Here is a 23,133-nt window from a genome sequence, read left to right on the forward strand (position 1 = left end):
AGCCTTGTCGATATTTGTCGTACTCGCCTTAGTCGATCTTGGTGTAGAACCATAGAGACATGGAGCCTTCGTCAATGTCGAATAGAATTTTCCTGAAATCAATACTCAGAAAAGAATATTAGATAGAAATAGCCCCCGAGCAAACGCTCAAAGGGTAACATGTTATAGAATGTATGGAAAACTGAAAATGAATTAAATTTATAGACCAATGTTTTGTATATGAGCATCTACTCTTTTACCGACTTCGATCAGTCAGTTTGTTAAGTCATACACTTTCCCTAGCCCCCAGCCTTGTCGTCGGAGAATCGTTCTCGGAAGATAAGGCTCTTGGACCTTTGAGCTGCCTTGGTTGAACAAGTACTGATCCTAGCCCCCAGCCGTGAAGTTGGAAAACCCGATTTCCGATTACACGGCTTGGTTAATACGCACGGCGAGAACTCTTACACGACCAAATCTTATATGGTCTTTCGTCTCTAAAGGATTCGACAAGGCCTTATCCGCTCTGGACGTCCCCAGCTGAAGTTCCCTTAGGTTCCTCGGAGGCCTTGTCAGGACGACGTAAAGGGACATTAGGATAGGTTTCAACGGTAGGTGTCTTTTGTGGTAAGGGATCTCGGGGTAAAACACTTAGCGATATTGTGTACCTGATATCAACTTTGTTGAAGTAGAGGTAATGGGAGAATCGCTACACCTCTGGTCAAGAACCAGGTAGTAGTCGTAACTCAACCGCTAGAAGTAAATGTACGAGAGATCGCTACGATTGACTGGTTGAGAACCAATGAGTAGGTGTCTCTCGATCATTTGAAGTCGTGGTGCGAGGACCGCTGCGTTATTGCTGTAGTCATACCTCAACCATCTGAGGTTGTGGTGCGAGAGATTGCTACGTACTGGTTCGAGGACCAGCGAACATGTAGAATCATCTCTCGAACACCAATGGAGGTTGCGGTGCGAGAGATTACTACGTACTGGTCCGAGGACCAGCGAACGAGTAGAATCATCTCTCGAACACCAATGGAAGTTGCGGTGCGGGAGATTGCTACGTACTGGTTCGAGGACCAGCGAGCAAGTAGAATCATCTCTCAAACACCAATGGAAGTTGCGGTGTGGGAGATTGCTACGTACTGGTTCGAGGACCAGCGAGCAAGTAGAATCATCTCTCAAACACCAATGGAAGTTGCGGTGTGGGAGATTGCTACGTACTAGTTCGAGGACCAGCGAGCGAGTAGAATCATCTCTCGAACACCAATGGAAGTTGCGGTGCAGGAGATTGCTACGTACGTACTGGTTCGAGAACCAGCGAGCGAGTAGAATCATCTCTCGAACACCAATGGAAGTGCTAGAGTTGGTTTATTACATGTGTATCTCATGTGGCCAGCATGACTCACACACCCAACTTGTAGCATATCCTGATGTCCGTTCGCAATCATGTCGGGTGATCAAGCCGATGGTGTTCACGAGGAATTATCCATTAACAACCTTTTCTTAAATAGTCCAGCCACGGCCGGTGCTATGAGATAGGTCATCGGTCTTCGTTGGTAGATTGGGCGCGACGACTCTGCATTTGTCGAGATCATTCTCGACAATACGGTGTACTTGACCACAACCTACTCGAGTGCTCAATTGTTCCTGAAAAATATTTTCTAGAAGACAAGATATATAGCAGATAATATCGAGTATGTACTCAAAAAGCTGCATGGATCTTCTAGCATTATCAGGATATAACGAGCAGATGTAAATATCAGGCATTATGTAAACCGTAAACAAGCATGATTTATGAAGAGGAAAACAGAGCGAGCCCTCAGCGTTAAACCGTAGTCGATTTAACATCGGGGACACTCGCGCAATAGAACATGCTCTAGGTAAACATAATATGAATCTGACAATGCTGTATGATCTGAATATAGGTACGGTAAATTGCATATAAAATATTGTGTACCTTTGTAGATATATGCCAGATATATCTACGGAATTAGTAGATCAATTTACGAAATTAATCTTACTAAATACCATATTTACGTTACTCTGGGAAGCGTCCATGCTCATGCATATCTTCCCTGGTAATCTTGTCGCGTACACTTAGCATCTTGCTAACTTAGGGTAGATTAGCTCAATAGTTAATCCCTCCATCCATACGGGCTAGCATGTCCCATCATTGTCCGTGGGTCAGCATGCTCGGCTATCATGCATGTCTTTGTTGTTGTTTACTTGTATCCTCCACGTGCATGACGAGTCTACGTGAAGATCAATGTGACATCCGACTCTGATTCCTCGAGAGTACCGATGTCCGTCGAAGACAGATGGTGGTTTTCTCGAGGTTTAGTAGATTGATTTCGGTTGACGTCAGCTAGCTCCGAACCAATCCGAATTCGAAGGTAGTCGATCCGGGCAGAGGCCTTGCGGTCGACAACATTAAACCGTTGTTCTCTGCAGTAGCGACGTCTTGAAGCTTGGTCGATCTCGTCGGATCGAATAGTTGATGATGATGGTTCCAATCTTGTCGGATGACATACTTCGGTCGGCTTAAATCTCTTCATAGTCGAAGTCGTCGAGTAGCTTGTTGTCGGAGAATCCAGCTCTTAAACCCATCTCGTCGAAATCCTGAAGCACCAAAGGCCCCTACCTGGCGTGCCACTGTCGACGTTTGATATCGCGATTCCGGTATTTGCATAGTATAGGGATCGTTGGTACTAGGATATATGCGAGACTGAGGTAAAAGAGACAGAGACAGGGGTTTTTATATAGGTTCGGGCCCCTGAATTGTCAGGTAATAACCCTACATCCTATTGGTCAAAGCCGGTATTGTTCTTATCCACCATAATCACACCAGTACAATATTTGGGGTAGCCTATCTAACTGTTGTCGACATGGCGGTCTGAAGGTCTGACTCGTAGTCGACAACAGGGTAGTCTTCCTCCTCGAATCTGTGCCCGGCGAGATCAGAGATAGCGCTTTCGTCTCTCCTGACAGTATCCGGAGACACCGTAGGGTACTAGCCGTGCCTATCCGTGAAGTCGATATCCGGCGTCTTGTCTTGGCGTATGTTGGTTTGTATGTTGATCTTGTGTCTTGATCTATTGTTCCGTGTCGTCTATGGTGGGTGTTGATTGTCTGTGTTAATTGTGGTGGTTATGTCCCCTCTCCTCCTAGGGGGCCTTGTATTTATACCCATAGGTGTCCCCTTGTTTAAGTAGAACTAGGGAAACCAATATGGATACAATCCGAGTAGTCCTTATCGTTTCCATGTAGAACTCTGGTTGTCTTTCCTTATCCGGAACTCCTCTTATATCCGCAGGTTGTTTCCGTATAGGACATGGTATGTGGTGGGTCCTACCGAGATTTAGTCAACTATTATTAGGTATGTGGTATCCATAACCCTGAAATAGATACTGGTGAGGCTTCCCAACCGGCACTAATAACATGTTCAGTAGTAGTGAAAACACGTAGAGGTATAATTAATTAGTCTATTAGATGGGTAGGATGATACAACTACAAGCAGGGAGCTCACTCATTATTATCAGCCATTACAAACCCAACATCATTATAAAAATGGAATTTGCTAACATTTAATAGATAATAGGGGAGAACTCTTATAGATTTTAGACCATCATATCTGCTCTGTGATGGTGCCCTGTCCCTTCTCCTCTAGCTCTGATGAACTACAACAACTTTGATGAGACTTAGTGGTGACCCAACCAATTAAGTTTTAGGATTTGGTCAGGATGGGAGGAGGAGAAGAGGAGGAAGCTCCCTCGGTTTATAGGGAGGCATCGCTCCGGTGATAGGCCATGGAGCTGGGGTCGGCAAGGCAGCGATGGTGGCCACGGGCGGTGGGCAAGGTTAGTGGTTCGAGCAAAGCAGAATGGAGATATTAGGAAGCTAAGAGAGGTGCGATGGATCCAGTCGCAAGAGCTGCGGGAGACAGAAGAGGATGATAGGGTGAGGGTACCTTGTCAGAATTGTTAGGTGGCGGCGGATGGTAGTAATGGATCCAGTGGCGGGAGCCGCTTGAGACTTTGGAGGAGGGCGGCGCGGAGACACCTTGCTAGAGTCAATGCTAGCAAGGATGGGAGTAGAAAAGCAGAGCTCGAGTGTTAGCGTAGCCACGTGTCGTGAGCGCGTACAGCTTAGGGGAGAGGAGAGGTAGAGGAGATAAGGAGGAGAGAGGGAGGTCTATGGAGCATTTGAGTTTGATCCAGTGGTCCAGAATTCATAAGATTAGAAGTATGATTTTCTATGAAACACAACACAACATAGATAGTTCCTTATAAAAGATCAGATTACATCAGTGGAGAGAAAGTGATAGTACTACGAGAAAGATTAGAACAACTGCCTTAATTTGTCTCCTACTTTATCAACTAATACAACTGACTACAAGCATCGGAACTACTAGACTCGTATGCATCATTTAGTAATAATAAGTCAATCTTCTGAAAGGCTACCACTACAATTCTGTGAACAACTCTGTGTGTGTGTGAGAGAGAGAGAGAGACGGTTAGTGGCGGTGGTGGTCGTCGAACATGGCAGGTGGCTTAGGCTTGTTCAGCCATGAGGAGTCGTCGCCGGTGAGCATCGCCAGAACCTGGGACATGGTCGGCCTGTCACAGGGCGAGTCCTGTACGCAGAGGAGCCCGATCTGGATGCACCTACGCACGTGCGATTGGAGCCCCTCCGCTCCAGAGCAGCGTCTCACCATTGACGGATCAACGAGGTCCATGATCCTGTGCTCGTCCCACAGTTTCCAGGCCTGCATGCAAACACAAAGATTGCTTGCTCGCTGCTACAACACTATGATTTCTTGTAGTAAAAAGAATTTTGCGTTCAAGTTTCTAAGTAATGTATGTGTGCTAACCACATATTGATTGCCAAATATATTTTCATGCAGCGGTGGAACCGAAATAACAAAACTTAGGGCTCACAAAGGTCTCGACTAATAGGTTATAGGTTTTCTCCAAAATTTCAAAGGTGAAATAAGAGAATTTAAATATGATTACAAAGGCAAGCTTAGGGCCCAAGACTCACCCCTATTTTTATGCGAGTCTTTTAGGAACACGCGTAAATTTCATCATTGATATTTTGCAGATGAGGGCATCCAAGAGTTACCTTTGAAAGGAGGCTTGGCCTAAGAGTGTTCTTCTGCCCACTGATTATCTCTAGTAGCACAACTCCGAAGCTATACACATCGCACTTCAATGTCACATCCCCTCGGATGTACTCAGGAGCTGCATAACCTCTGTGATGTGCACTAAATTAAACCGCTATTGAACAAAATCACAATTAAAGAAAAGTAAGCAACCATTCAAAGAGGGACTTGGTCACATGTAGTCCAATGGAGAATGTCAAAAGTTTCTTATGCTGAAGCCTGAAGGGAACCTTTTTTGTGATGTAGTTGTGGATGAATAACTATATCTACTAGGTTTAAATCCTAGTGCCCATAATTATATGTACACACGTGCATATTCAGTAGAAATTTTTGTGAGCTCAAGGATTCAATGTTGGGCCCCGTCTCATGAGGGTGTTAAAACAGTTTCTGGTGTGTGCAATATGTGGGTATATGTATTTGTCTTTTATGTACTAAAACAATTTCTTACGGTGAAAAAACTATAGTCTGAGTTCCAGTGCCATCAGCAACAAGTGGTTTAGTCGTGCCAAAGTCCGCTATCTTTGGTGTGAATTCATCATCAAGGAGCACATTGGAAGGCTTCAGATCCCTGTGAATGACAATCTCCCCTGATCCTTCATGAAGGTAGTTGACACCTTGGGCCATCCCGTTGATAATACCTAGTCTCTTTGCCCAGTTTAGAGAAGCCCGACGTTTTGGTGTACCTGCCAATACACTGAATTAATACTTCCTCCGGGCTGATAGTATTAGTCATTTTGAACAAGGATAAAGTCAAACTTTAAAATCTTTGACTATAAATAATTTTTAAAATATTTATCTTAAAAATATGAAAACCATATGTATAGATTAGTCTTAAAAAGTACTTCAATAAAATCATATATTTGTTGATATTTCTATAGATATTATAATAGAAAATAGTTGTTAAAGTTACTTTTTGGAGACCGTGCTCGTGTCTAAAATGACAACTATTATCAACACGGAGAGAGTACGAAGGTTTGAGAACATGCATAGCATGCCACATAATGCTGCAAGCTCAAAAAGATTAAAGATAGGCTCCTTAGGTGTACTACCTCCATTTTTAAAATATATCATGCCGTTGATTTTTGACATAACATTTGACCATTCTTTTTAATGTAAATATGAAAAATATAAGGCATGCTTGAAGTTTCTTTAATGTAAAATAAGTCATAAAAAATAAATACTACTTTTATTTTTTAATAGAATGAATAGTCAAACAACATATTAAAAGCCAATAACGTCATCTATTAAAAAATGGAGGAAATATAATATAGTTAATCTGCCTATGCAATAGCATACTCACCGAATATGTAGACATCCAAACTCTTCTTTGGCATGTACTCATATACAAGTATCCGCTCATCCCCTTCAATGCAGTGGGCAAGGAGCTGGCTGAGGTTGCCATGCCTAACCCTAGACATCAGCTCCACTTCTCTAGTGAAATCATGCAAGCCTTTTGTGGACAGAGCCGATGGTTTAAGCCTCTTTACTGCAATCTTCTTCTTGTATTGTAAATCTCTTGCAAGGACATGATTCCTAGGTAGTTTTCCCTGGAGATATCTAAGTTTTGAGAATTTCCTTAAGGGATGACTAGCTTGTAAACAAATTGAGACATTGAGTAAAGTTCAATCTATGTCTAAATTTGTATGGTAATGTCACTCAGTTTTTTCAACGCCAAACTACTACGTTGATAGCCCTTACCTGTTAAGCCCTCCTTCAAAAAACTTGACCGGTGGAGGAAAGACCACCCCACGACTTTTCATTAAGAACAGGAAGCCTTAACCAAACAAGTTCAAGAAAGGCAACTGACCCTTGCCCCCACACACCGGCTCGTCCCCTATGGGTTAGTTCTTAACCTGTACTTTGAGGCCCCTGCACCCTACATGAGGGCCCATCCTTCATACGTCAATTCTTAACATGTGTTTTTACGATGGGCTAGTAAGTGACCTTTTTAACTAGGCCTGAAATTTGCTCACGTAGGGAGTCGAACCCAGGACCTAGAGGTGCTACATGAGCACCGTAATCGCTAGGCTACAGACCCGTTCACACCGCTTAGGTTGTCCTTCAAAAGAAAATTAATGGCCTAGTTATAGGAGCTTTAGATTTTGGAAAACAACCGGTTGTAATCCAATCGGTGAGAATATGGAGAAGTTGGGAAAACCAACTTATATATTCTAAATTCACTTTCTAAATTTTTCAACTATAGTTTATTACAAGTCTTCCTTTGGCTCATGCTAATGAATAGACTCAATACAAAAGAACTGCTTCAGAAGAAACAATTCAACGTTCACGGTGGACCAAACTGTGTGATGTGTAACACTTCAAGTGCAGAGAACATGACACACCTTTTCTTCTCTTGCCCTGTGGCTTAGCAATGTTGGCAACACATTGGCATTCAATGGAACATGGCCCTGGAAATAATGAATATGATCATATCGGCTCAAAACTCCTTTCAGCACAACTTCTTCTTCGAAGTTCTAGCAATTGGATGCTGGCACATTTGGTGTAGCAGGAATGGTGTTATTTTCAATAATGTTGCTCACAGTTTTGATAGGTGGAAAATAGATTTTCAAAGGGAGTTTGCCATGCATATGCATAGGGCAAAGGAAGCTGATCTACCAACACGGCAATCATGGATAGCTAGTATTTCTTAACTCCTTTGTGTACATAATGTAACTCTGTAACTTTCGCATATTTATTTTAACTAGAACAAATGCCCGTGTGTTGCAACGGGTGAAGGCTATTTTAATCTTATTATTGTTCACTGTGAGAATTCGCTTGGATATATATTTTTCTAGAAAATAATGCCAGGTTAGTATGCAAGTTTTTCTTTTCAAGAGATTAAATCATGTTAAGTTAGCACGCGAGTTTTTTTTCAAGAGATTTCTTATACGACTCCTTATGTATTTTCAAAAGCGAACGAAATTAAAACCCGACTCAAATATAGATCTGTATTTTCAAAAGCGAACGAACTGTATTTTTCAATACGGTTAAAAATCAACTTATACACGGATGACGTACCAGAGTACCGGTAAAATTATCTTCAATTTTATAATAGTAGAAAAGTTTTGGTGATTTTGGTGTCAGCAATCTCTACTACTTAAAAAATTTCAAAACGTTTCCTTCGTCCGTCAAAATAAAAAAAATAGCAAAAAAAACAACAACAAAAAAAAAAGTCCGACTCCCCTAAAAAGGTGGCGAAAAAAAAACCGTAGATCCGATTCCCCCTAAAAAAGGAAAAAAATCTGAGAAAAAATAGCAAAAAACAACTAAAAAAATTCTGGTTCCACTAAGTGGCAAAAAAAAAAAATGTAGATCCGAACGGGAAAAAAATCTGATTCCTATAAAGGTGAAAAAAAGTTAAAAAAAAAGCCAGATCCGATTCCCATAAAAATGGAAAAAAGTCTGAATATGTAAAAGACGAAGAATAAAAAAAACCACAAAAACATGTAAAAAAAGTTTGTCCGATTTCCTAAGAAAGTGACGAAAAAATGGCTCGTATAAACTAAAAAAATCACGCATGAAAAAAGGTAGGAAAAAAGTGTGGAAAAGAAGTCCGATTTCTATTCATTTTAGTAGACAGTATATATCTCTTCTCTATCTCTAATCTAATATAACTACTTAAAAGAGAAGTTTTCATTCTACAACTTAAAAAAGCATGAGAAAATAAAAACGGTTAAAAAATACGTGAGAAAAAAAGTCAGAAAAAGCGTTAAAATAATGTTTTCTGTCTTCTGTAAAAAATAAAAAAATACGCGAGAAAAAAGTATTTCCATCGTCCGTAAAAAAATTAAATAAAAACATGAGAGATTACATTGAAGATGTTCCAATTTTTTTATTGTCTCAGCTACAAACGATCCATACAAACATTGTTATTGACATGGTTATGCATGAAAAACATATATTATGATTAAATATTTTTTCACCCGTTATAACGCACGAGTATTTTCGCTAGTAGAAAATAATAATTAAAGAGAACAACACTAAGTATATACGTGTATCTCAACCCACTGTAATTTTTCAGCGGAATTCAGTTCAATGAATAGCATATCTAGGTCGTAGATTCCATTTTAGTACTCCCTCCGTTTCGAAATGTTTGACACCGTTGATTTTTTAGCACATGTTTGACCGTTCGTCTTATTCAAAAAATTTAAGTAATTATTAATTCTTTTCCAATCATTTGATTCATTGTTAAATATATTTTTATGTAGGCTTATAATTCTACATATTTCACAAAAGTTTTTGAACAAGACGAACGGTCAAACATGTGTTAAAAAGCCAACAGTGTCAAACATTTTGAAACGGAGGGAGTATAAGAAAAACAGAAGCTGGTACAGTACGTTACTGAGAAAATATCGTGACTGTTTCTAGTCAAAGAACCTTATCTCTATCCACCCTCTCTCGTTTACTCTCTCTCTCTCTTTCCCGTCTCTCTCCTGTCTCGTTTACTCTCTCTCTCTCTTTCCCGTCTCTCTCCTGTCGCCAGCCACACATCCTCTCCTCTCCTGTCTTGTTCTCCATGCCTCCTCTCTCCCTCTACCCACGACCCGCTGTCCCGTGGCAATGATGCCTAGAGAGCAGGAGCAGCGGTGCGCAACGAGCCAGGGAGCAGCGCTGGCAAGCTACTCCTCGGCGTCGGCGGCTCTCCTTCCGCGCAGCGACGCCTCTCCGTCCCTCACCTCCTCTCCCTCACCATGGGGCCGCGGGAGGGCTCGACGCTGACGGGTGGTGGCAGGCGGCGGCGCCCTCCCTTCCGGCGGGAGGGGAGGCGGCGGGCAGGGGCGGCGCCCTCCCCTCTGCCGGATCCAATGGGAGGGGAGGCGGCGGCGGTCCGGCGTCCCAGATCCGTCCTCTTCTGCTCCATCTCCTCCTCTTCCTGCACTCACCCTTCCCGGCAAGGGCGCAGCGACTCGAGGCGGCGGCGACGGCGACTCGGTCTTCCGGACTCCTCCCGCCGCCGGCTACGGCATCAACCGGCGACGACCTCCATGGTAACGAGCTGACGGCGACAATGGGCTGCAGGTGCGACAAATACCCTTCTTCTCCTCTCTTTCTCCTCTACTTACCTCTGGTGGCTTGGCCGATCCATTAGTGTTGGAGGTCGGAGATGGGCCGATCTGGGAGGTGCGATGGTGACGCCGCCCCCTCCTGTTCTTCCTCCCACACCAGAAGCAGAAGCAGTGACGATGGCGATGATAATGAATTACTCGCGTGATTTGTTCATGTTTATTCATGTTTTTTTTATCTTGAGGATTTGTATGTGTTGTTCATATCTTGAAATAAGGTTATGGGGATTATTGTTTGTTGTTCATATATTCATCTTCAATTTGGGGATGGGTATTGAAGTACTCAATGAAGAAAATTGGATCGATTTGAGCCGGTCGTGGGCTTTTTTTTGTGCAATTTTTTTATTTGTGCGGTTTTTTTATTTTTCTTGTTTCGTTTTCTTTTTCTCTAGATTCAATGTCCGATTGGATTTTGTATCGGTATTTGAATTTGTGCAACATCCGCCTTATGTGGTACTGGCACTGTGGCGCGACACGAGTGGGAACGGGGAGGGAGTCGGACTGGAAAATAACAAGGAAAAATCGCAAAAAAAAAAAGATCACGGGGAGGGAATCGGACAACGTACGAAAAATTTTTGGCAAAAACATCTTAAACTTTTATAATAGGTAAAGATATAGCACAATAGGAGCCTCTCCTGCTGTTTAAATGTCAAAAAAAAATTACTGTTTGGGGAAGTTTTTTTTAAAGCTGTAGCTACCAAAAGCTCTACGCCAAACATGCCCTGAGTAAATTATAAATCTTAGCTATGAATATGTATGATAAATAACTTATATATGCCACTGAAGATTTACTTCGATCACTTAGCTATTTCAATTTGGATGTTCTTTGTTTAACCCCTATGGCTCTTCCCATAAAAATCCTCCAAATAAACTTTTTCCATTCGAAAAGAGACCTGATTGGTAAACATTTGCACAGCTAGCCATGTATGCCAGTTTAACTACAATAGATTTGGACTTCTATGATGGTGCAATGTCATCACAAATCAGCGTAAATTCGTCACAAAAAATATCTCATGACAACCTTGTGACGAATTTGGTTTGACACAAAAGGGTGAAGGCAAGTGGAAGTTTATGTAGGGAGACTCACCTTCAGACAACACAATTAGCATCCATTTCATCCTTTCCAAGGGGCACGCCTTAGAAGATGATTTGGAAGGTTCCACATCTAACTTGTAGCCATGGCCTACCTCATGTGTTCTTGGCAACTTGTGCCAATGCTACTGCTATTGTGCATCTTAATGCATGGATGCACTCTACTGTTTTGGCATGGATGTCATAGGCAATAGTAAGATGGGCAAGGAGTGCAATGAACATGAGCACATTCTCATCAATGGCATGAGTAGTCAAGTTATTGCAGACCAGAGCAGACATGGTTTGTGCCATGCTGATCTTGCTGCTGCAGAGAGGAGGATAGGAAGGAGGAAAAGGAAGTAGAGGCCCAATTGTCTAAAATAATTTCCCAAGCTATAGAGTGCCAAATAGTAGTTATTTTAGGGGGGTCAATATGTATTGCTGGCCCATGTAATTCTCATGTTCTGATAAATTTATATAAAGTAAAACACCAAGTTCACCAATATGCTAATCTTCAAAACTTCAATGGAAAGTGATCAATATTGCGGGGAATCATTTTTTATAAACCTTGAGAAACATTACCTTGTAAACAATTGCAAAACCACCTTCACCAATGATATTCCTCTTGGAGAAGCCTCCCGTGGCCCTTTCCATAGTTGATAGATCTATGGGAGCAATGCTAGCAATACTACTTCGTGTTAAATCGACTCCTTCATCAGTTGAAAAATATTCTATTGTACCTGTATATAATAATATATAATATGCATATTTTATCACAAATAAAATAATCACATTGGTTTTTTTTCTCATGATCAACATATTTCTAAGATATGCATGTTTTTTAAATCTGCACACCGAATAATGACAATCTAATGTATCTTGGCAATGTGAAAAGTCAACTTGGCTCGATCATATGCTAAGAATGTCATGCTCTCAAATATGTACGCAGCTAGAACAAGAAGTATGTATTACTCATCTATACTCTTACAAAAGATAATAGTGATGGTGGTGAGAGGTGAATTTGCCACCACTCCCACCACCAACTCCCTATTATTTGGAAAAGAAAAAGGACATGTGGAGCCAGAGGGTCCACATGTCAGCCATCTCTAGCCCCACATGTCAACCACCCCCACCACTAAAACAAGTGTAAGGTCTAGAGAATTCACGTGTTAGTAATACGCACACATATATAAACAAAAAGATGACGTATGCTAATAATGGGTTAATAATAATATTTTTTAATTAAAATCATGTTGCAACACTGATGCAATATGCTAGTGTCATATAAAGTCACGAGCTTGGACATACAAAAGTCTATTATGCCCTCATACCTATATGACTTGGGAGAATAGCAATTTCCTCAACCATCTGTAGGCAGTCGATCGCCTTTACTTGCCTTCGATTCTTCTGGACCGCCGGACAAGTTAGTCAACCCTTGAGCTGTACTGAGGGGTTGGACTAGAAAACATACTTTATGTCATTCCTCCTCCCCCCATTGTCCTCTCCTATCTGCCTTTCCCACATCCATCTATAGGATGCTCACTTGTCAAGCTATGTGCTTTCTTTCTTTTCAAAACTCTATGTATTCATTTGCTTTCTTACCAAACCTACCAAGGAAAGGGGTATAGATAGGAGGGATCCTCCGACCATAGGCCTATTGAATCGAAAAAAAACACTATTTTTTATGCCCTCATACCTATATGACTTGGGAGAATAGCAATTTCCTCCACCATGTTTTGTTAAAGGCTTAGCTTGCTACTGTGTTTCTTTCAATCCATCAGAGTCTTCCGTATTTATATTTTTGTTTGAAATGGTCCTTGCAAGACACTTGAAGCACAATGTGTCCATGTGCACAAATCAACTCAATTTATGCAAATTCTATTATGCCCTCATGTTTTACATTGCACTAGGATTGAAGCCATAATGTGTTGTCAAAAGTGAGCTTGAAACCAAGGATGAGTGTATGCTGAATTGGCTTGCTACATGGTGTTTCAAATGGATCATAACGGTTTTGAATTAAAAATTCAAACATGGAGACCACATTGGATAAAACATAATATAAGAACCAAAGTTAGCCCTCCAAGAACTGGAGCACAAATTGATGTGCATCAGTGCTTGGTGGTTGTGGTTGTGCTCGAGAGACAGAGGCAACCTCGTCTCCTGTGAAGATGTGCCAAGGCGATGATGATGACGAGAATATATTTGGGTCTAGGGTGGGGTGAGTATGTGTATGAGTGTATCCAAACCATGGGTCGGCAGAAGGGTCAAGGAAAATTAGCTAGGATTCAACAACAAACTAGGTAGCACAAGGGCTATGAAACGGAATGGGGCAGGTGGGGCAGGGCCGCGGAGATGGTAAGCATGTGCAGTTGAGAAGAGAGATGCATGTGTGAATGGGTGGAGGTTGATAGAAGATGCATATGGCTGTGTTTAGATCCAAACTTCAATCATTTTCCATCACATCAATCTGTCATACACACACAACTTTTCAGTCACATCATCTCCAATTTCAACCAAAATCCAAACTTTACACTGAACTAAACACAGCCATAGTCCAAAAAATTGATTGATCTTTCAAACATGTGTAACAAACTCCTTTTGTTTTAATGGCTGAACTCTGGTTTGTACGTAGTAGAAACGTCTTATACCTTGCTGTCATTTGTGGAAACATAAGAATGCACCTTTTTTTTTTCAGAATGTGGCTCCTAGTGTTCAGAGATGGTAGAAAGATTTCAAAGACGATGTTCTTCTAGCTACATGTAGAATGGAAGTGTTCTAAACCAGATAGTTCTTGATTGGATACAAACTACATATAAATCTAGTTGTATGGTCTTTGTAAATTTATAAAGGAAAATTTTGCTACAGGACACCGTGACTTCGCGGTTTTAGCTGTAGGACACCGCACGAAGTGACTTTTGGGGGAAAACATTCCCAAAAGTTAGATATTTGCTGGTGGACACCGCACGCATTAATGTATAATTTTTGGTTGAAGATGAGAGAGAAATCGCATGAAATGTCATAAATGCCCTTGGGCCCACATGTCAGCTCTCCCATCTCTCTTCTCTCTCTATCCCCTCCTTCACTTCTCTCTCTAATCTCCTCTCTCTCTATCCCACATGTCAGCGACGATGCGCGGGCAGGCAAGGTCTGGCGGCCGCCGGCGGCGGGAGGGCGAGAGCAAGAGCAGTGACCGCAGCGACGGGAGGGCGACGGCTCCGGCCAGCGGAACACCTGGACAGTGGTGCCGACCGCCGACGGCGCTCCTCCCTCCTTACTCCGCGCGCTGCAGCCGTCGTCGTCCGGCTGCGCCGCCGCTTCTGCACACGCAGCTGCCACCACCAAACCTCGCCTACTGTCCGGCCGGCGCCGCTATTCGGTCGTGCCGCTGGCTGGCGTCAGCGCTCCTCCATGCGCCGTTGGTCGTGTTCACTCTGCCCTCGCCTTCGGCCGATCCGCCCTCGCCCTCCCACTGCCGCCACCGCCGCCGCCGGACCTCACCTGCCCACCGTCGTCGCTGATATGTGGGATAGAGATAGAAGATATTAAAGAGAGAAGTGAAGGAGCGGATAGAGAGAAGAGAGAAAGGAGCGCTGACATGTAGGCCCAAGGGCATTTATGACATTCCATGTGATTTCTCTCTCCTCTTCAACCAAAAATTATTACTTTTATGTATGCGATATCCACCAATAAATATCTAACTTTTGGAAGTGTTTTCCCCCCAAAAGTTACTTCGTGCGGTGTCCTATAGCTAAAACCACGAAGTCACGGTGTCCGTCCTGTAGCAAAATTTCCCATTTATAAATAATTCTCATTTTCTTTCTTATTTATAAAAGGAAACTATCAGGAAAGGCCCTGACGGTAATTTAAGTAAAAGAGTTACAAATTTTCAACGAGAGAAGTCAAAAGAATAATAATATGTGCTAATAAAAGAGACTCCTTTGAGGTAAGATAGTACGCAGGCTGTGTGTGGATAGGGAGGTGCTGGCTTCAAATCCTATATACTACTCCCTCTACTCCCTCTGTCCCAAATTATAAGGCTTATATTTTTTTTACATGGTTTTTAATAACATACTTTAACCAGTATTTTATTTCATTCGATGATCCCAATAAATATAAAATTAGCATCACATCAAATTACTTTAAAATATGAATATAGTGATATAGCATGCATAATACTTAGTATAGATATAGTTAGTATGATTATCAAATTACTTTAAAATATGAATATAGTAATATAGCATGAATAATACTTAGTATAGATATAGTTATAGATATAGTTAGTATGATTATTAATCAAAAGCTATCGAGTGTGATTTTCTTAAAAAAAGTGGTGCCCTGTAGTTTGGTAGTTTGGGACGGAGGGAATACTAGAAAGGCAGCACGACTGTTGGCGTACCGCTACATGGCCCCTTACGTGTTTACCATCATTTTCCCCCCCCCCCCTTCCTTTTAAGTTGCCCTGTGATTTTTTTCTTTTTTTGATAAATTTGCTGTGTGAATTTTTGCCGTAGGAGATTAAGACAGTAGTTTAGGGCCTGTTCACTTTGATGCCAAAAAAACCTTACTAATTTTGGCATTATTACCAAAATTTTGGTAACTTGCTAAAATTTTGGCAGGATTTCTTATATAGTTATCAAAATTTAGCAGCAAACTAAATGTAGCCATTTTTTGATAATTTTACTAAAATTTGGTAAGGTTGAAAATAACATCAAAGTGAACAGGCCCTTATATTTTTGAAGGCTCTGGCTTTCTCCATTGTAGTTTAGATTTGAGAAGGTTCTATATTTCTCATATGTTAACCTTCTCTCTCTCTCTGTTTCTGGTCCTGGAGAAGTGAGTTTTTCTCTTTTTTTCACATTAGTAAATGCTTGATTTATCTCAATATTTAACAGCGCTACGTGGTCCAATCGAAACCCAGAAAACCTGTCGGCTTGAGATTAGTTGATTGATTGATTGGCACATGTATATTTTGTATGAAATCACATCATACAATAATTGGAAATATTTTTTTCGGCCTGTCTGAAAAAATCAAAACGTGAAAATTCCTTTCACTAGCAAGACAAACGCCACTGGAAACAACATTTCTATAGGCCTTTTGTCAACTCTGCAAACCCATTTTAGCCACCCCTAAAAATAGGTTTCGTTAGGGGGTCAAACAACCTCATTAATTCCTTGTCTATTAACCTTAAGTATGGAATTTTACAAGTATATTTTTGTATTTACAAAATGTTATGTACCGTTTTTTTAACTTTTAGAAAAAAGTGAACTTACTGATTTCAGTTCCCCTTTCATTGTCCATCCTATTTTTCAGAAGAAAATAATCGACGATCCAAGTTGTCGCAATAAGCAGTACCAATAATGGTTGTAGTGATAATGGATTCATAACCAGCCATCGCAACCTGTCAAAAATCACTGATACCACAACAGGTACACATAACATTAGACAAGATGTGCAAGAAAAGTACACACGAATTAACAAAGCGTGCACATTGCTATATTGCTGCCTCAAGTTACACACCCACAGGCCACAGCCTTCATATGGTGACCGAGGATAAAGTATAACTATTTTTTATGCAAGATCAAAGCAAAATAAGTTTAAATGTAAGATACTAGTAAAGGTAACACGTTGGGATTATTTAGCTACTATGTTTACATAAGCAATAACGGTAAATGCATACAACTTTGATGCTAAATAAATACTGTTGATCAAAATTTGGTGACTTTTATCAAAACTGAATTATTTCGAAATGATGATATATTTATCATGCATGATTGGTTGCTTATTGACCACTCTTGCTACATGGTAGTTAGGATACTAATTAAAAATATCACCAGGCCAGGAAAACTAATCTCATAAATTATAATACCGTGGAAGTATCTTTAGGAAACCAACATCATCTTCTATGTGGCAAATGCCGGCATTGCAGGCCAAAGTCGATACAACAATCTTTATGTGATATATGTTAAAAGGGTAGTCTGAACAAGGGTAATTTAGCAAAACGGTATTAGGATGGTAGTAAAAAATTGTTGCTTTTATACGTATGATGAAACTACCAATCATCTTTTATTTGATTGCCATTTTGCTAAATATCTTTGGAGTGTTGTTTATATTTTGTGTTTTGTTAAAACCAAAGTTTGATTATTGGTCTATATTGACTAAAACATATTTAGTATTGACAATATAGTGTTATGGATAATACATACCTAATACTTTTCTGTTAGCCCCGACGGAACCCACTATATACAAAATCTTATACGGAATCAAGTCTCATACATGGAAGGTGTTCCGGATAAAGAAAAAGAAACAAAGTCCTACTTGAACACAACAGGAACTGCTCAGATCATATCCATGCTTGGTTCCCTAGCTTTACTTGGACAATGGAACTGTCGAGGGTGAATATCCCGACCACCTGAGTGTGTAACTATCGAGGGTGGAACACCTGAGGTTATAAAATACAAGATCCCTCTGGAGGAGAGAGAGGATGCCAAAACAGGTCTAAACATCCAAGACGAGCCAACATACACCGATGCAAGCCAAGACAAACCCAATGTGGAGAAACATATGCCATCAAAGAGGGATCTAAGGCGACCTCCAATCTAACCAAGTTCATATTCGAGGAAGCAAACTATATTAGCCATCGACCACATGTAAGAGCTCTATGCCTCTAGCATGACAGAAACTAGATTAGATTATCTCAAATATTGTACTCGTGCTATATTGATATATAAATGCAACATCAGCTTTGGCCAACAGGAGTAGGGTTATTACCTATATAAAAATATCCGTCTCTCGTCTCGTCTATCTATCTCAATCTTACGTATACCCTAGCATCAACGATTCTTACACTCTACAAATACCTTAGACGGGTACAACCTACAATAAGTATAAACACCTCTTTTATGTTGAGTTTTATGGCTTAGCAGAACTGATATTATTTTTTATAAATCCCTAACTAAGTCGTATTTGCATATACTTTTTAAGTTAATATATATTAGCTTTGTTTTGGGCACAGAGGTTTGTGAATTGTGAAACAAAAATGCTGGAACTGGAGTCAACATGCATGTAAAATTTTGGCGAACTTTGAACTTCATTAGAATGTCATGGTTTAATTATTGCACTTAATTGAACCAACAACTCTATAATAAGTGGTAGTAGCTTCTTTAAAAAAAAATCCAAATTCTACCCATTATCTAAAAGAAAAGATAGCAGGGACAAATTACTGTACAATCAACAAATCAAGAGTTGATAATCTAAAGAAACACAAATCAAGAGTTGATACCTGAATAGTAGGCAGTGTGGACGCCGCCTCTACCTAGAGCGTGGCAGGGGAGATCGACAACGGCAACGCACCTCAGCCTGCACTGCTGCAGCTCGTCGTCGTCGTCGCCGCCCACGGCCGCGTTGGCGTCGTAGCGCAGCACGCGAAGCTTCTTCTTCTTCTCCTTCTCCTCCTCCACCGCGTCGGCTCCATGAATCCTCCTGCTGCAGAACGACCCGCAGTACGCCTCGGCGTAAAGGCGGCAGAGCGCGGCTCGGAGCGCGGAAGGCGCGGCGGGGTTGTCCCACTCCCACCAAGGGATGCTCGAGCCCCAGACCGCCACACCGCCGCCGCCGCTGCCCTTGTTCGCGTGCAACTCTTGCACCGCCGGGAAGCCGCGGAGAAGCCGGAGATTATTGGGGAACAAGAACCCGAAGCCGGCCATGGCGCCGCCCATCGCGACCGGCAGCGGTGTCGACGGTGACGACGGGCCGCTCGCAGTGATCGCCACGGCGTGTTCTTCTTCTTCTTCGCTGCCGACGGCGGCGATCGCCGTCACATCGCCGGCGGTTCTGATCGAGGAGAGGAAGGCGAAGAAATGGAAGAGGAGGAGAAGGCAGTAGAATGTTGATATCGCCATGACTGGTGCATGCGGATGCGGGTGCAGCGTGACTACTACGGCTGCTCAAGCACAAGGTTTATTTGTGGGTGTCCCTAGTTTTTATTTTCTAAGTTCAGTTTAGCTCCCAAAGTGATGTCTTGTTCAGAACTACTCCCTCTTTAGTCAACAATATATAATTTTTTGAGAAATACTCCCTCCGTACTCAAGTCGTTTTGGAGGGTGACACGGTCTCTAAAACATAACTTTGACTTCTTGTTTCTACAAAAATATTTATTAAAAAGTGATATATGTATACTTTTATGAAAGTATTTTTCAAGACAAATCTATTCATATAATTTTGGGGCATTTGCAAATTTGCCACCGGTTTTTTCAATTTCAAATGATAGTTCTAGTGGCAGTCTTGCAATTTTCTAGTGGCAGTCTTGAAATAACGATTCAAAATAGTGGTATTTGCAATTGCCCCTATAATTTTTATATTTTCAAACTCAACAACTTGAGAGTTATTCATAATCTATATTCTCAAGATTTGACTTAAACATTATCCTAAACGACTTCCTTTACGAGTACGGAGGGAGTATAATACATGACATGAGGGGAGAGGATAAGGTTCAGAAGATATGCAAAACGAGATAAACCATTAGCGCATGATAAAATTGAGTATTAATTGTTCCAAACTTGGAAAATGGATTAATATAATTGTTTAAAGTAACTTTCATATATAATTTTCTTTTAAGAAAACACACTATATATTTGGCAATTCGGGAAGCGTGCGCTTGGAAAACGAAAAACTTTCTCACCCTTTCTTGCTCACTCAAACACTATCTTAGTGTAAGAAAAACGTTATATATTTGACTGAATCAAGAGACTACAACCTAAACTGTAACATCCAACACAGAAATCACTCTCAATCTCAACATTTTAAAATCGAATATATGGTCTCCAGCTCAATCCACGGTGGTTTTGATCCTATATGATGCAAGCAAGATAGTGGTTTGCAATTAAACATGGCAGTTTTAAGACACATTGGAGCTTTCAGGCTTTCAGCCTCCTACAATGTAAACTAGTGTCTGACAAAAAAAAAAGAAGCTAAAAACAACCCAGTTGAAGAATGGAACCATGGACACGCTAAACCCCTTCATGCAAAGAAAAGGATGTGCCAATAACACTTATTTAAACCAAAACTGTATTCTCTTTTCCCTTCATCAAGCACTACCCTTTCTTAGATCTTACAAACTTCGATCTATTGACAGTGAATCAGCGACAACCCTTTGTAGGACATACGAATATTTGACTTCAGCGATAATATAATGCCGAACGAAAACAAAGGGTTCTTAACCATTATGCCACATCCAAATATAGTGAAAATATACCACATTTTATTTGAGATTATTTTTTTAAGTCATATAGAGTCCTGATGCGTACGACTATTACACACATAAATACGTTTTTAAACGCTTCTAGGTGAGCCATGAAATTGCCACTCGTCTCCATCTCTTTAAATATGTTAGGGATACATTTGCGGGTGTGAGAGAGGAGGGCCCTATTTGGAAGATTAGCCCAAGGCTAATTTTAAGAGCTAATGTTTAGTCATGTATTGATAGGCTAAACATTAGCCTAAGATGATATGTTTGGATCCATGGGTTAATTTAAGGCTAAAAGGTGAAGAGAGAGTAGAAAGATAGGAGAGAGAGGGAGAGAGAGAGGGCTGCTTTTTGATGGTCCCCACACAAAATTAGCCCCATTAGCACCCCTTGGAGGAGCTAATGTTTTGAGGGGGGCTAATTCACTTTAACCTCAAATTAGCCTACATGTTTGGATTCTTAAGGGCTAATTCAGAGTTAAAAGGTGAGGGCTAATAATTAGCCCATCGAACCAAACAGGGCCGAGGTCCAGTTGCAAAGGAGCACGACCTGGTTTTAAATCAGTGAGACAGCGACTAACATATTGGCCAAAAACATGTTTATGCATAGCATATAGTTTTTATACAAAAGATCTTTATGTGTGAAATGTACTATAGAAACAAACTTACACATATAAACTTTGTGCATGAAAATTTTAGAATTTTTGTACTCATAAAGCCCACAATGCCTAGTAGGCCGCGTGAGGCGAAAAGGAATAGGCCTAGCTCCAAGAAAAAAAAAACTAACCTTAGCTAAAATGCAAAGATGGTTAGGTTCATGCCGGCATCCTACATGCATATTTGTATGGCGACCTCCTCACCATGATGTGTCTTCGTACGTGTCGTAATGAAAAAAATAGACATAAGCAAAAATCGAAAATTTCTCTGAAAAAAACTGTCTAGCAATAAAAAAAATTATATACTACACCCTCCGTTTCAAGCTATAAGATATATTTTGACTTTGCTAAAAGTTAAACTGCTTTAAGTTTGACCAAATTTATAGAAAAAATAATAACATTTTCAACCCAAAACAAATTTATTGTAAAAATATATTTAATTATTGATTTGATGAAACTAATTTAGTATTATAAATATTATATATTTGTCTGTTAGCTTAGTTAAATTTGGAACTTTGACTTTGATCAAAGTCAAAATGTACCTGAAACGGAGGGAGTACTAAGGCCTGTTTACTTCTCAAACAAAATTTTTTCACCCTGTCACATCGAATGTTTGGACACATGCATGGAGTATTAAATATAGAAAAAAAATTAATTACACAGAGTTCGTGTAAACTGTGAGATAAATCTTTTAAGCCTGATTACGCTATAATTTGACAATGTGCTGCTACATTAAATATTTGATAATAACAAATTAATTAGGCTTAATAAATTCGTCTCGGAGTTTCCAGATGAAATCTATAATTTGTTTTGTTATTAATCTACATTTAATACTTCAAATACGTGTTCGTATATTTGATGTGACATGAAAAAAAATTTCCGTTCACGGCTCTAAAAATGTTCCGGGCCTGTTTAGTTTGTGAAAAGAAATTCTTTGGGTGTCACCTCGGATGTTTGACCGGATGTCGAAAGATGTTTTCAGATACGAATGAAAAAACTAATTTCATAACTCGCCTGGAAACCACAAGACGAATCTTTTGAGCCTAATTAATTCTACATTACCACATGTGGGTTACTGTAGCACTTATGTCTAATTATTGACTAATTAGGCTCAAAAGATTCGTCTCGCGATTTCCCCCCTAGCTGTGCAATTGTTTTTTTTAAAAAAAAATCTATATTTAATGCTTCATGTATTTATCCAAATATTCGAATGTGATGTTTTTGGGAAAAAAAATTGGCAAAATTTGCTACAGGATATCCAAAAAACATGTAATTAGTTAGGGGACACCGTAAAAACACGTATTTGCTACAGGGCATCGCAAAAACTGGTAATTAGCTCCTGGACACCCGCGGCATTATTTTATTATTTTTGGAGGAATAGGAGATAGAAACTATTGTGTAAGTACGGTTCTACCCTTTGAATTATTTTTCTTTATTCTTCCTTATTCTTCTCTCTCTCATTCTTTCTCTCTCTTCTAATTCTTCAAGTGAGCCTGAGGGAGAGGGATAGCACCGGCGACGGTGCGGACCGGTGCAGCGCCTTGGGCGGCGTTAGCGCGTAGGCAAGGGCGACCGAGCTCCATGGGCGCGACCACGCCAGGAGCGCGGTGGCTCCAGGCTGACTTCGGGAGGCTGGATCTGATGGCGTTGGGCGGCTGCCACTGACAGTGTGGCGAGGCTCAAGCTGTCGCCGTGGGCGCTCTTCTCGTGCGGGATCTTCAGCACCTGCACGCACCCGGCGCTCAGCCTGACGACGACGCCCAACAGCAATGTCGTGGCAGGGATGAGTGAGTCTAAGGGCGGATCGGGCACGCCGTGCGGCGGTGATGTGGCTGCATCGCCGATTGTGGAGGTGGCAGCGTCGTTGGTTGTGGAGGCGGCGGCGGAGGTGACGGCGGAGGCAGCAGCGAGCGGCGGCGGCGGCTTCGATGATGGTCGATGAGCCCGACGGCTGCGGTAATG

General features: G+C 41.1%; 2 protein-coding genes and 1 long non-coding RNA gene across 3 annotated transcripts; 1 reads left to right on the forward strand and 2 right to left on the reverse strand.

The window, feature by feature from the left end:
* Positions 1-4,492: 4,492 nt before the first annotated feature.
* Positions 4,493-5,764, reverse strand: LOC136355646 (cysteine-rich receptor-like protein kinase 44). Its single transcript, XM_066308473.1, has 3 exons — positions 5,589-5,764; positions 5,101-5,230; positions 4,493-4,744 (listed from the first exon to the last, which is right to left on the reverse strand). The coding sequence occupies exons 1-3, from the start codon at positions 5,762-5,764 to the stop codon at positions 4,493-4,495; spliced, it is 558 nt and encodes a 185-aa protein (XP_066164570.1).
* Positions 5,765-9,618: 3,854 nt separating this feature from the next.
* LOC107277942 (uncharacterized) lies at positions 9,619-10,516 on the forward strand. The gene is made up of 2 exons (XR_001544504.3): positions 9,619-10,159; positions 10,230-10,516. It is a non-coding gene; the product is annotated as an uncharacterized lncRNA (long non-coding RNA).
* A 5,904-nt stretch (positions 10,517-16,420) lies between these two features.
* LOC107280422 (uncharacterized) lies at positions 16,421-19,240 on the reverse strand. The gene is made up of 2 exons (XM_015774944.3): positions 18,555-19,240; positions 16,421-16,686 (listed from the first exon to the last, which is right to left on the reverse strand). The coding sequence occupies exons 1-2, from the start codon at positions 19,171-19,173 to the stop codon at positions 16,526-16,528; spliced, it is 780 nt and encodes a 259-aa protein (XP_015630430.3). The 5' UTR covers positions 19,174-19,240; the 3' UTR covers positions 16,421-16,525.
* Between the last annotated feature and the right edge of the window lie 3,893 nt (positions 19,241-23,133).

This window comes from Oryza sativa, chromosome 3 (assembly GCF_034140825.1).
Source record: "Oryza sativa Japonica Group chromosome 3, ASM3414082v1".
Taxonomy (NCBI): Eukaryota; Viridiplantae; Streptophyta; class Magnoliopsida; order Poales; family Poaceae; genus Oryza; species Oryza sativa.